The sequence below is a fragment of the Podarcis bocagei genome, assembly GCF_964188305.1.
Source record: "Podarcis bocagei genome assembly, chromosome: 12".
Taxonomy (NCBI): domain Eukaryota; kingdom Metazoa; phylum Chordata; class Lepidosauria; order Squamata; family Lacertidae; genus Podarcis; species Podarcis bocagei.
This window is the reverse complement of record NC_138137.1, coordinates 22438704-22453135: the sequence shown is the minus strand read 5'-3', so window position 1 is coordinate 22453135 and position 14432 is coordinate 22438704. Positions and strand designations below refer to the sequence as shown.

General features: G+C 41.6%; 1 protein-coding gene across 10 annotated transcripts in view; it reads right to left on the bottom strand.

Annotated features, from left to right (window-relative positions):
• TBC1D5 (TBC1 domain family member 5) overlaps positions 1 to 14432 on the bottom strand; it is a 249079-nt gene that overhangs the window by 100105 nt on the left and 134542 nt on the right. For 8 of the 10 annotated variants that reach the window (XM_081164471.1, XM_081164473.1, XM_081164472.1 and 5 more), the window contains 5 exons: positions 13739 to 13841; positions 2970 to 3058; positions 1720 to 1773; positions 1558 to 1627; positions 367 to 539 (listed from right to left, as the gene is read on the bottom strand). In XM_081164471.1, coding sequence (XP_081020597.1) covers positions 367 to 539; positions 1558 to 1627; positions 1720 to 1773; positions 2970 to 3058; positions 13739 to 13841 — 489 coding nt within the window. The remainder of the gene's footprint in view (positions 1 to 366; positions 540 to 1557; positions 1628 to 1719; positions 1774 to 2969; positions 3059 to 13738; positions 13842 to 14432) is intronic. The other 2 variants (XM_081164475.1, XM_081164477.1) reach the window with 1 other exon arrangement.

Genomic DNA, 14432 nt, shown 5'->3' with positions numbered 1-14432 from the left:
CCTGCTTTTATTGTAGTGTTTCTGAAGTGGCAGCTAGTACTTCCTGGATCTGGTAGGGAGGTCAAGGAGACAGGGCCAATAAGGTCACATGGGTGCAACCAAGGAGGCTACATCAGTGAGGCCAAATTGTTCTGGTTTTCCTCCCATCCTCTCTTGCAAAAGTGTAGACATAAAAGCATTGGAATTGGATAAGTTCGTAGCACCTCCCTAAACTGAAAAATGTCTAGCCTTGGGATGAAAAGGGGTCCTTGCTGTCACACTTTCGAGTGTAGGTTAATGTCACAATAACTATACATTACTCAGAAATCAGCTCCACTAAATTCCACATCCACTACATAAAGTAAAATAAATGGAGAAAAGACTTACAGTCCATAAATCTGGGGAGCAATCTCTAGCCTGTTCAAATGCATGTAGAGTTCGATATCGTGTTTCTTTAGCAAATGATCTTGAATCTGATTTACTTTCGCTACTATAGCAATTGATGGGCCTAGATCTTGTGGTCTAGCAAACGGAACAGGTGTCATCATTGCATCTTTCTCCTAAGGAAAGAACAACAACAAAGTGAAATGTAAAATGAACTATACTATCAGAGCACATTCTAATACAAAATTTTAGTAAAGGTCCAGTTTGTATGTTACCTGAAACTACAGTTTAAAATAAACTATGGTTTAATGAGAAAAGGTATGGGGCCCATTTTGCTCCTCTGACATTCCTGTCTTTGATATGCTGGAAGGAAAACAAACCTGAGTCTGGCTTAGCATTGCATTCGAACCAGCGCTCATGTTTTTCTCTCCAAATAAACCAGGAGCAGAAGTCAAGGTTTACTTAGCTTACCAATCATACTTTATTTTGGGGAAACAAACCACAAGTGCAAGCTCACACATAGCATAAATCCAGTCTTTGCTTCCAGCACAGCAAAGAGAGAAGAGGGGAACAAACTGGGCATGCAATTAGCAGAATGCACCTACACTTATTCTTGTTAAATCATAGTTTATTTTTAATTATTGTTTAATGTGATTGGTAAACCAGACAAATATCCAATTGTTGGAATGCAGATATTACCAACATATTATCTCCAGCAACTGAGGGGGTATTTTTTTCATAGACAAACATTCCAGACCAGAATGTCATTGGTGGGTGGGTGTATAAATTTAATCTATGAAGATTGACATCAAAATACACCAAATACACCAAAACAAGGACCAAAAATAACAGCGAAACTGCTAAAATTTCTTATTTTGCAATGACAGTTGGGAGGTTTCATAAAATCCAATTACACATTCATCTAATGAATAGAAGAAGGTAGGCAGAATTGTACAGTCCACTCCTTATCACTTAACCACAGTTAAAGAGATCCCGCAATACTACATTTGCCTAAGGTGGGCTGAAGGTTTGGGGAGACTCTCAGACAAGATTCCTCAGGAAAAAGCACTTCAAAGATTTTGTTTCAACATATTTTAGAAATGTTAACTCCTGTCTTATTTCCTATTATACTTCTGTTCTTTAATAATCATATTCTACAAGTTCAAAAAGTACTTGATTTTTATCAGCATGTACCTTTTGACTGTCGTGCTCATAGGTAGAAAACCAGTGTTCTGCTGTTTTCATAAGATGGATGAACATAGCACTAAAGACAAAAGTTTTTTGATAAGTACTTTGATTAATAATAATACAAATATAATAGAAATGTAACAGAAACATGAAATTATCGAAACTTACTAGGCATCATGCTCCAGGTATTCAGGGTTCAAAAGAGCTTTCATTTCCTCACTGCTTAGAATAACAAAAACATGTAAAAGTTTATTTCTGGAAGATTTTAAGCTAAGTTATAGAGGAACTGCAAGTAAGTACAACTAGCCTTTGTAATTAAAAAAGTAACTCCACTGAAGACAAATGAAGTCCTTACTCTCTCTAAAGATCAAAAACAAATTAGCTGCCTTGTCTGCACTACAATGAAGTAACCATCTAATTATTCCAAATAACAAATTACTGGGTGCCACAATGTATTATTTGAATATGCTTGATCCAGAATAATTGATCACTCCACAATCTATCACTGTTCGTTGAAAACAAAAAATATTGTTACTGGTCAAATACACAATTATCAAAGCAGTAATTTATTTTAATAGAATCTATTTTTATCACATTTTAGCAGCAATTAATCAGTGACGACACCTCTTATCCATTTTCTTCTCTGGCTACAGCTCTAGAAGGAAATAAGCGGCGGTATTATGCACAAAACATGGTTACTTTGAAAAACCTTGACACTTTCTTCCTGCATACATTGGCCAGGATCCAAAACGCTATGTGTGGAACACCACATGGGCCAGCGAATGTCCCATCCTACTTCTTGCTGCAGGCCCTGGTGCATGCTGAAGTGCTTGCATAAGGGGTTGTTTGGACCCTGACAATGATAAAACACTCTAATGATCCATATGTTATTTCGTGCAACAGCAGTTTGCATATCCTGTGCTGTATATGAAGATCTTCCCCTCTCACCCTGCGGAACAAATGGCTGTTGATATCAGGAATGATTCTCTGCTGGGAGGGTAACTTGCTTAGAGGGTTGTTGTTGTTTTTTAACAATCAAGCAGTATATTGATTTTTTTTGTTTATTTTGTTTATTTTGTTAAATAAATAAATAAAACAAAACAGGAATGCTGGACTAGATGGGCCTTTGGCCTGATCCAGCTGGGCTCTTCTCTCCTTACTACGTAGCCTTTTCCCACCAACAGAATTTCCTACCTTGGGGATACAGAGGACTAAAAGGTCTCTGGACCAGGTTAATGGACCTCTCTTTAAAAAGTAGTACTGATATGTCTTTTACCTGATGTCATGTCATTGTTGATACATGGTATTTGACTATTTGCATTACATTGCAAACTGCATGCGGTGCTTGTTGATCCACACACTGCTTGAGATCAATACCCTAATAATTTGTTTTGTATGGAGAAATGCAAGATACCCACCTTGGTTGTGCAGCTTCGCTTGCATGTAGATAAGCTTGGTGGTCACAATGCAGAATAAAGACAATTGGTGCTAGAAGTTCATGCATTCCCTACAGCAAAATAAAAATCAAGACTTTATTTCACATGCCTGGGATTTCTACATCAGCACCAATTAAGCCAGAAAAAGTTGTCTTAGCATAAAAATGATGGCTATCTAATAGTTTTATTGTAAATGAAACTAATACTAATTGTTTACTCTCCTATACAAACAGGAACTCCATCTGATGTTTTTTTTAATGGAACAAAAAATTAGTAGACCACAATTCATTACTCAGTAGTTACATCAATATTTATGTGAATAATTGTTTTACTTAAACATTGGGCAGTTAGGAGCTATCTTGTGAAGACACACATAGAGGATAACTGAGAATGGTATCAAAAATTGTTTCCCAAAATTGGAAAATCAATGATTGCTATAAAGTACAGAATTATTTACATACTTTTAGAAAATGGGATTAGAAAGAACCTAAGAGAAATACATTCCAATCCACTCAGCTAAGATGAAAATTCCATATCTGCATAGCTTAAAACTAGTGATAATGGATAATGTCACATAAGATGGGGCCCAATCCCTTCTTAACCCTGTTAAGCAGATCTGCTAGACCTATTGGCTAAATTTGCTCAAAAGAAAATTGTTCATTTTATACAGGTTAACCAACACAGTATCACAACCTTGGTTATGAACATCTAAAATGCTTCAGAAGAAACGGCAAGAAATTGGGGTACTTGGTTGATGGTTATTTCTTTAATGTTACAGACAGAAATAATTTTCCTTCCATGTGTATGTTTAAATGTAAACATTAAAAGCAGAAGGTACTCTGAAAGGTTGGAAATAGATAATATAAAACCTGTCATTTTTGAAAAAAATGTTTAGAATAAAAAGAGTGGAAAGAGAAAATTTATATATTGGGTAGGCTGAGCACATCTTTTTATTTTTTAAGTTTTAAATTGTCACTAGTTCATAATGTTAAATGCACTCTTTTGAATACAAAAGAGAAGTTTAAACCTTCTCTAAATTTTGCTCATTTCAGTAACTAGCATACTCAGTCATAAAAATATCTTGAGGTCATATTGGAAAGACTGCTTATGAACAGATATGCTAGGGTAAGGCTTCCAAAAGAAAAAGAAATCAATAATGACTGGGCATCTAGCTCCTATAATACCTTTGAGAATCCCAGCATTGTTAATAAAAATAAAAGCTTGGCTCAGCAGAAGCTGGTGGGGCATCGTTCACAACTGAACAGGTCAAACAACTATCAGGTACAATGGAAGACTTAGTTTTGATTAGCGCTATTCAGTCATCCTCTTTCACTATTACTTAGACACATAGAATTGTAGAGTTGGAAGGGACCTCAAGGGTAAATCGGTCTACGTAACTGCAATGCAGGAATCTCAGCTAGATCATACATGACAGATGGCCATCCAACCTCTGCTTAAAAACCAGCCCTAGGGGTTAGGGGGACAAAGGAAGGCACCCCTAAGGGCTCCAAAGCAAACACAACTGACTTCCCATGGACTCCTCCCTTTCAGGGAACCTGAGAAGCACTCCTGGGCATTGCAGGAGTAGCCCAGAAGAACTTTCTGTCCATGCTCACAGGCATCATTTTACAGCCTCACTGTATCCCAGGGTGGGCACAGAGGAGGACCTTACCCTGGAGAGAAGGGGGAGGGGTGCAGGGCAGCAGCTCCATGCTATTTGCCAGGCGAGGAGGGAGGAGAAGGAGGAAGAAGTGCCACAGCAGTCAGCTCAAAGGAAGCAGGGAGAGAAAAAGAGGGTAGGCGGACTTGCTAGGAGCATGACAGGCATTGCTAGGGGTGCCCAATGGCTGATGCCTGGACACTTTGTGGCCTCTGCTATTCCTGCTACTGACCACTTCTTGGTCCCTTCCAAGGGTTTTTGCCAGGCAAGCAGGGAACTGCCCACAGAATTCAATGCAGAAGCACTTCTCGTGGGAAACCAGCAGCGGGTGGCAGTATGCGGCTGGCAGCAAGCTGTGCCGCCTCTCTGGATCCAGCTGTCTGAGGCAGCTGCTTCACTCCACCTCATTGTTAGGTTGGTGCTTCCATGATGTGACCGTGGTTCAAGCCTGAGTCAACACCAGGACTTCCTAGGGACCAGATGAGGCCCATCCAACCCACTGGAGCCCTCTCCTGGATCGTACGACTCTAGCTCTTCAAGCTTCTGCCACCTGTTGTCCTGATCCAACTGGCCCCTTTAGGATGTCTCCACAGGGCTTATGGCAAGTATATGTGCTCAGTTCATGTGCAGAAAATGCTCCGCTATGGTGCCACGGCATACCTTGCTTAGCCTTACCCTAGCATTCTGCTAGTTTTCAAACTCGGGTCTCCAGGAACAAGGGCCAAGTGCCAAGCGACCTACATCACCAGGGTAGCTCTCAAGAAGAGGGAATTTCTATTTTGTTATCTGCTGCACTACAGAGCCACCCCCAGAAAGGGTTTGCCATTCAACCTGACAGTTAAAAAGATAATCTGGAACATGGCAATAGATAAAATAATGTGGGTATCAACCGCATTGTGCTAAGGGGTTAAGGTGAAGGCAGAAATGCAAAAAGAGAGAAAGAGACAACGGTCTGGGTGGCAAAATTACAATTTTAGTTCCTTCTTTGTAACATTTCTAGCATAGTAAACATGTTTTGAGAGAGGAGCTTTCAAAGTTATATGTTGCAATGATACACCAGTTAGGTCTACATCTCATGAATTTAAATATGGCATGTAATTTCTTAGACTACAATGACCACAATGTATTTTTAAATCAAATCAAAAGCAATTTGATATACAGTGACATTTCTATGTGCAGTACGCTGTGGTGTGTGTTTTCCAGAATATTTTGAATCAGAACTTTTTTTGGGGGGGGGGTGGAATCCTATGCAAATTAGGATAATTCGCACAGGATAATTCGCATTAGAAGAAATTCAGTTGCATCAGAATTTTTTGTGATGCCCTAGAGTTTAATTTAATTTAACATTTTTATTTTACTTGTATTCAGTAAAGAAAACAAAATATTTGAAACTGAGAAGCTTGCCTTATGTGTTTGCAGTTGTCATCCATTCATTGTTACTAATGAATGTATGAAAAGGGAAAAAAATTGTGGAAGAATATGGCACTGCGGTATCACTGGCAGTATATACATTTTTGGTCACAATATATTATGCTGTTCAAACATACAATAATATTGAATACAACTCCACCATAAGGGGAGTATGGCCTATCACAAAATGTTCAGAGCCACAGAAGGATCTGAACGTCTCTCAGCCTTCCTGTGCAACCTGTAAGCACCTCACTGCATAACCTGCTGATCTCATCCATATTTACTCAAAGGTAAGTTACGCTGGGTTCAGGATTGCTTACCCTAGGAAAGTGTGCTTAGTTTAAGGAACACACTGGATACAATTAACACAAATAACTTAACAAAGGCATAGGCAAATTCCGGCCCTCCAAATGTTTGGGACTACAATTCCCATCATCCTTGACCACTGGTCCTGTTAGCTAGGGATGATGGGAATTGTAGTCCGAAACATCTGGAGGGCCGGAGTTTACCTATGCCTGTGTTAAGTTATTTGTGTTAATTGTATCCAATGTGTTCCTTAAACTACAATAGGTTCAGATGACTTGTAACAAATATTGATTTAGGAACATTTTGATGTAATTCTATTCAAAACTTGATTTTCCTTGTATGTTCATAAATCTCAACTCGTATTTGGAGAAGGTAAGAAGAAAGGAAGGAAGCTGCCTCTCCTAGAAACAGTTATTGCGTAGCAATTCTATACATTTTTACTCAATAGTAAGTGTGATCAGTGAGGCTTACTCCCAGAAATGTGTGCATAGGATTGCAGCCTAAAATGTTCTGAGAAAAGACACAAATCGGATGGATTTGAAGTAAATAGCCCTCCAATTGCTTTTGCAACAGGGGTCTGCTATGTAATAATGGCAACAATGTATTTGTTGCGAAATAATATACTGACTGAATGGAAATTAAGTTAGCCTTGTGTGGTTTTCAAAGTTTACAGGAAGCATTAACAGCTTTCTGGCAAAGAGCAGCATTTAACCCTTTTTGTTGCTGGGTTGTGGCATCTCTCCATCAGTCTCTGCTAGAAAATTGTTGTTTGATTTGAAGTGAGAGAGAGGGGAGTGTGAAGCGTTAAAAATAGTAATTTTTCTAAAAATAGTGCAACCCAAACAAACAGCAGGCTGGCTCTTTCACTGAACCTCCTCTCCTCATCGGATATCATCCTCATTCATTAAAAGCATTGTAAATCCCATGGAGGGCTGATTGTACCCCAGCTTTTCTATTTAAAAACAACGGGGGCACCACCCACGCCATCTCTAACACACACACAATTTTCTCTCTTTCAGCGTCTCAAGGGCTTTCCCCGCTCCTATGCTCCAATGTAGTCCAATTTTCTTCTCCAAAATTTCTTCCGACAAGTCAGCCAACATGCACTAAGCTTCAGTAAAAACCACCACATCATCAAAACCTTTCCATCAGTCACGCAAAGGTGCAGTAAATGGATGCAGTTCAAGGTTTGTTTGATTTTTGCTGGTGCTGCTCCAGAGCACTTTGGAAACGAAATGTTAGTTATTACAAATGCAGGGTTTGAGGGGCTTCCCTCTTCAGTCGAAGGGGTTAACTAAATAAGTAGAGTATCAGGTGCCACCTTTTGTCTCTCCCCCCCCCCATCACAACAGGACAGATTCCCCGAGGTTCCCTTCCCTTCTCCATACCACCCAGGCTAGGCAAGATCTTTCCTTTCACCTCACCAAAGGTGTGAACTTGCTTTCCTGTCCACAAGGTAGTTGCTGCAGGTTCCTAGGTCTGCTTTGGTCCAATAGGCAGAAGACAGTTTATCAGCAAGCAAGTCCCAGCGTTCCCTTGCCCTACTGTCTCTTCATTCTGATTAGTCAGAGCTGTGCAGCAGAAGGCCTCCCATTGGAAGGGAAGCCTGCTCTTCTTACACATCACTGACCAATCAGAACAAACTGCTGAAGCATGTTTGGATATCCACCAGTGGAAATGCTGTAAATTTGCTGCTGATGAACTGCCTCCTTTTCCTGACCGATGTTTGTGGCCCACAGTAGTAAGACTGTGGTCCAGTTCTAACTACTATTACAATTATTAATTAATATACTGTCTACTGACAAATTAGGCTTCTAACCTGTATAAACACCGATCAGATTTTATTAGAATACAGTGGTGCCTCGCAAGACGAAATTAATTCGTTCCGCAAGTCTCTTCGTCTTGCGAGTTTTTCGTCTTGCGATGCACGGTTTCCCATTGGAATGCATTGAAAATCAATTAATGCGTTCCTAGGGAAACCGCCTTCAGACCAGGTCCGGGGGCAGTCTGTCCCCGGACCTCTTCTGAAGGCTGGGGGGGGGACAAGGGCTTTTCTTCCCACCCCCAGCATTTTAAAAAACCCCGGGACAGCGGAGGACTTCTCCGCTGTCCAGGCGATCTTAAAATGCTGGCGGGCAGCATTTTTAAATCGCCCCGGACAGCGGAGGACTTCTCCGCTGTCCGGGGCGATTTAAAAGCCCCTGGGAAGGCAGGCAGGGGGGACAAAGACTTTTGCCCCCTGCCCGCCTTCAGAAGGTGTTCCCGCCCCCAGCCCCGCTTCGGAACAGCGTTCCGAAGTGGGGCGGCTGGGGCAGCTGTTCCCGCCCCCCCCTCCCCGCTTCGGAACAGCGTTCCGAAGTGGGGCGGCTGGGGCAGCTGTTCCCGCCCCCCCTCCCCGCTTCGGAACAGCGTTCCGAAGTGGGGCGGCTGGGGCAGCTGTTCCCGCCCCCCCTCCCCGCTTCGGAACAGCGTTCCGAAGTGGGGCGGCTGGGGCAGCTGTTCCCGCCCCCCCTCCCCGCTTCGGAACAGCGTTCCGAAGTGGGGCGGCTGGGGCAGCTGTTCCCGCCCCCCTCCCCGCTTCGGAACAGCGTTCCGAAGTGGGGCGGCTGGGGCAGATGTTCCCGCCCCCCCTCCCCGCTTCGGAACAGCGTTCCGAAGTGGGGCGGCTGGGGCAGATGTTCCCGCCCCCCTCCCCGCTTCGGAACAGCGTTCCGAAGTGGGGCGGCTGGGGCAGATGTTCCCGCCCCCCTCCCCGCTTCGGAACAGCGTTCCGAAGTGGGGCGGCTGGGGCAGCTGTTCCCACCCCCCGCTTCGGAACAGCGTTTTAAAATGCTGGGGGTCGGCAGCGAACGCTCCCGACCCCTAGCATTTTAAAATCTCCCCGGGACAGAGAAGTCTCTGCTGTCCCGGGGAGATTTTAAAATGCTGGGGGTCGGCAGCCCCCCAGCATTTTAAAATCTCCCCGGGACACGGGGAGATTTTAAAATGCTCCCGACTTCTCTGCTGTCCCGGGGAGATTTTAAAATGCTGGGGGTCGGCAGCGAACGCTTCGCTCCCGCCCGCCAGCATTTTAAGATCGCCCGGGGCAGGCGGGGGGGAAGGCAGGCGGTCCTCTTCTGAAGGCCGGCTGTGGGCGAAAGTCTTTGCTCCCGACCGCCAGCATTTCCCTATGGGCTTTCGTCTTGCGATGCAAGCCCATAGGGAAATTCGTCTTGCGAAGCGCCTCCAAAACAGAAAACCCTTTCGTCTTGCGGGTTTTCCGTCTTGCGAGGCATTCGTCTTGCGGGGTACCACTGTACACAATAAAACAATCCCATTAAAAATAGTGATTAGAACAGGAGATTCGGGTCAAGAGACTGCCTTGAATGAACTGACATTGGGAATCACTGGTAATGGTGCCAAAATGCTGAATAAGAGGCACAAATGCTGCTCCGATTGACTTTTTGCAGGATTCAGGCACAAGGTTGGAGTGCATAGGTTTGCAAATTGAGCATAAAGAGGCATTCCACAGGCCTGGTGCCATCAGTGCCATACATCTTGAATGTAGGGAATTATTTGAAGCAGTGGCATTAAGGTATAGCTTAATGAGCTATCCCAGCGGTGAGTTATACATTAATTAATAATCAATTAAGTAATAATTAATTTATATATAGCTCACTGCTGGGATAGCTGAGTCGCTAGAACATGCAGCTCTTAATTCAGGGTCAAGGGTTCACAAGCCCCATGCTGGGCAAAAGATTCTGGCATTGCAGGGGGTTGGACTAGATGATCCTCAGGGTACCTTCCAATTCTACAATTCTATGGCTCTCTGATATTATTAGATTGAATTAAGACAGTCAACCTATCCAGTAGAATAATCAAGGCCAATGAAGTCAAAGCAGGAAGTGGCACTGAAATTAATAAAAGTAAAAAAAAAAAAAAAAACAACCTTCAAATTTATAGAGCACTACTCTTTACTGTTGTAGTTAAAATCTGTTAGTTTTTAAGTGCAGTTATTAATTTATTCAGTACAAGTATTCAGCGCAGATATATTTAGTGCTTTATCCAGTCCCTTTTAGCCCTAGATCAGCCATCTTCTAAAATCACTGCAATGTGGAAATGACACTCTTCAAAAACAGAGGTGAAAAAGTTTTCTTTGTTAACAGCCTGTAGGCTCACGAAATTGAACCTGTTCTTTTATCTGCCGATGTTCATTTAGCCCACCAAGCAGTCTTTATTAAAGCAGAGGCACAAGGCAGTCAAAGTTCATTAATACCATTTATATAATCTCTGCAGTTTCAATTAACTCAGCAAGACATTCTACAACATGATAACAGTCTCATTAATTCAATAAAATCCCATAACTATTAACAATATGGTCTATGTTAAACGGGGTGTCACCTAGAACAAAATAATAGCTTTAACAGCTTGTGAGGAAACTCAAAGTTTTTTTTAAAAAACTGATTTGACTAAATACTCAAGCCTTATGCAGTAAAGTATTCTTTTTTTTTGTAAAGGATCTATAAGATTTTTCAGCACAAGAAGAAGACAGTTAAGCTGTACCAAAGAAGGAAATATTATTTGCCTATTAATTTACTCAGAGTGTGATTCTTGTGCTACTCTCTCTTTCAGTAGAAATTGGTTATATTCCCTGAAAACAAGCAAGTTGGGTTCATCTCTTTAAGGAATGCCCCATATCACAGCTCCTCAAGGCAATTTTCAATTATTCATGTGACTAATGGGTTGGATCAAATAAGTCCGCTTCAGATAATATTTACATAGACAATATTTTACCTAATATTTTCCTCATGCTTCACCAAGTTATAATGTTCCAAGTACACCATTTTTTCATATACTCAGCCAATGTTTTATATGGTTGGATGGCAGAGTGAAACCAGGCTGGGTTTATTTCTTAATCCCACTGACAATCTGCACGGGAGGTTATTGTGTGGGATACCCAGTGTGATATAGCGGCTACAGAACTGGACTAGGACCTGGGAGACCAGGGTTAAAAATCTCACCTCAGCCACGATGCTCATTGGGTGATCCTAGGCCAGTCACCATCTCTCGCCCCAACCTAACCCATAGGGTAGTTGTGAGGATAAGATGAGGAGGGGGAGAGCCATATATAGCATCACAAAAATCTAAGAACATAAGTAGAACCTGATGGACCATCTAGTTCAGAAGTCTGCTCTCCCAGGGGACAAACAGAAGTCTATGGGAAACTTGCAAGCAGGACCTGAGTACAAGAGTACTCTCTCTTCCCGTGGCTGCCAGAAACTGGTAAAAGGTAAAGGTAAAGGGACCCCTGACCATTAGGTCCTGTCGTGACCGACTCTGGGGTTGCGACGCTCATCTCGCTTTATTGGCCGAGGGATCCGGCGTACAGCTTCCAGGTCATGTGGCCAGCATGACTAAGCTGCTTCTGGCAAACCAGAGCAGCGCATGGAAACGCTGCTTACCTTCCCACTGGAGTGGTACCTATGTATCTACTTGCACTTTGATGTGCTTTCGAACTGCTAGGTTGGCAGGAGCTGGGACCGAGCAATGGGAGCTCACCCCGTCATGGGGATTCGAACTGCCGACCTTCTGATCGGCAAGTCCTAGGCTCTGTGGTTTAACCCACAGCGGCACCTGCGTCCCATCAGAAACTGGTACTCAGAAGCATTACTGCATGCAATCAATAGCCGCCAATAGCCTTCTCCTCTGTGAATCTGTCTAATTCCATTTTAAAGCAATCTTGGAAAATACCATTAACACTGAGGACTGTGGACCCTGTATTTCAGTGATTCTGTCCCTACCAAGAGGGCCTATTTCAGAAGACAGTGCTAGGAAATGCTCAGCTTTATAGCATTTGTGCTGTAGACTCTTTAGCAGTTGTATGAAGCTACTCAGGCATCTCCGGATTTGGTCTAAGGTGGTATCAGTTAGCAGATGAAATCAATCTCTATTTTTCTTTTACATTTAATTCAAGTAAAACGGCTGCATTTCTTAACTGGTGTCTGGGATGAGTAGTAGACTAGATGAAGGGACTAGATGAAGGTTAATAAGAGTAAGTTAACCCTAAGCAGCTAGACAAAACCAGATTTTTTAACACTAGGAATGTGTTATTGCAGCTTTCCCCAACCTGATGCCTTCCAGATATTGCTGGACTCCAATACCCATAGGCACCAGCCAGCATGGCCAATGGTCAGGAAAGATAGGAGTTGTAATCCAACAACATTTGGAGGGAACCTTCCAATAGGGTGGAAATCTACAGAACTAAAATGGTGAAGATATTATGTGTTACAGAATATCTCGGAACAGATATGCTTCACTGTATGCATTTAAAGTTAAACTAGCTTTGTTGATAAACAACTTCTACTCAACTATACAACTTAGCCTTTGGCAGTGAACATTATTTTTCTTAAAAAAAGTTGCCAGATAAATTCACATTCAGACTTTTCAAGTAACTTACTCTGGAAGAATCATCTTAAGATTGTTAAAATTCTTCTGAAGTGCATGCTCAGCTTGAAAGCTTTTCTATTTTCAACATGACATACACTAATTAAAAAGATCAACTGAATTTACAAATGAATTCATTTGTATCATTTCTGCAGGCCTAACATGAACACTGCTGAAAAGTCTTTTTCTCACTAGTAATCTGTTTCAAACTTTTTTTCTGCAAGTCTGTGGCACTTGTACACTATTGGTAAATATATCTTAAATTGCTTGTATCATATTCCATGGTATTCTCTTGTTCCATGGACAGACAAAATGCCATTCATTTATTTCTTACTTGACTACTTGATTGCTAAAGTTGAAGTAAACAAGTCCATACTTTGGTTTAGATTCAGGCAAAGTTACTTACACTTAGCTCTCACTGAAGTCAATATGAGTGCAGTTAGGTCACGACTAACTTAGCCTATTAATTTCAGTGAGACTCAAGATAAACCTATCCAGTTCACCTGGGAGTAAGTTTTACTAAATTTAATGAGATTTACTTCTGCATTGACATCTATAGGAATCTGTTGTTAGTCTTGATCTAATCCATTTGCAGAAGCTAAACAATTGTCCCTTTGGTACATATATTTTTAATTTATGAAGAGCGGCAGAGAAAGCTTTCATTAGTTAATAAGTAATAAAAAGTTTTTAACCTTTAAAAAGTTGGAAGTAGGATTTAACAGCATTGAAGAAAACAATCTGAGGGAATGTCTTATCTTGAATAGGGAGCATATGCGCCTGAATGGTTTGCTTTCTTTACCACACAGCTAACAAGCAGTTCTTTGATTGCCTGAGCCATCACACACAACTTTGGAGATAATAAAACCTATCTTATTGTTCAATCAATTGTCAAGCATGTAGCAGGGGAAAAACGTTGAGGCAATGGATACCACCTGTACGAGAGTTTCATTACCTGTTTGTAAAGTAACTGCTCATTTTCCCGAGCATAACAGAAAAGAACATCTGTAAGAATCTTTCTCACATTCTCTTCTTGGAAATACTGCATTTCAGGAAACCTGAAAAAGAAAAAAAGAAAAATACATCACTTATACATACACCACAATGCATCCTAATATGTCTTCGGTTTCCTGATTCCCAGTCTTTTAAAAAGCAGTCTTACAATCTTTTATCTTTCTTCCACTCCACAAAGCTCTTACAGGTATCATATTTATCTTTTAAATATTGTTATAAATGACACGTTATTAACTATATTACTTAGAATATTCCACTGCTTTACACAGGTGGATTTCTGAGAGTGATATCAGCTGTGAGCAAAACTGCATCGACATGTGATTTGTGTGAGATACAAGTGAAAGAACAGCAATAAAGAATAAAAATATCAGTTATATAAGGACACAGTCAGACATAGAATGATGGCAGCCTGTTCACATATACATGCAAGCAAGTTCAACAGAAATAAATTGTGGTTGCCTCCAAGCAAATGTCTGGTCAGAATCAGGGAACAGGGCAAGTAGAAGATTCAGAAAGAAAATCTTCCCCTCTCTTCCCGTGAGTAAAATGAATTCTAGGTAAGAAGCAACTTTGTGAGTTCACGAAAACTAACCAGTCATCTAGACCTTGTAAATAGTAAACTGAATTCTATGCCA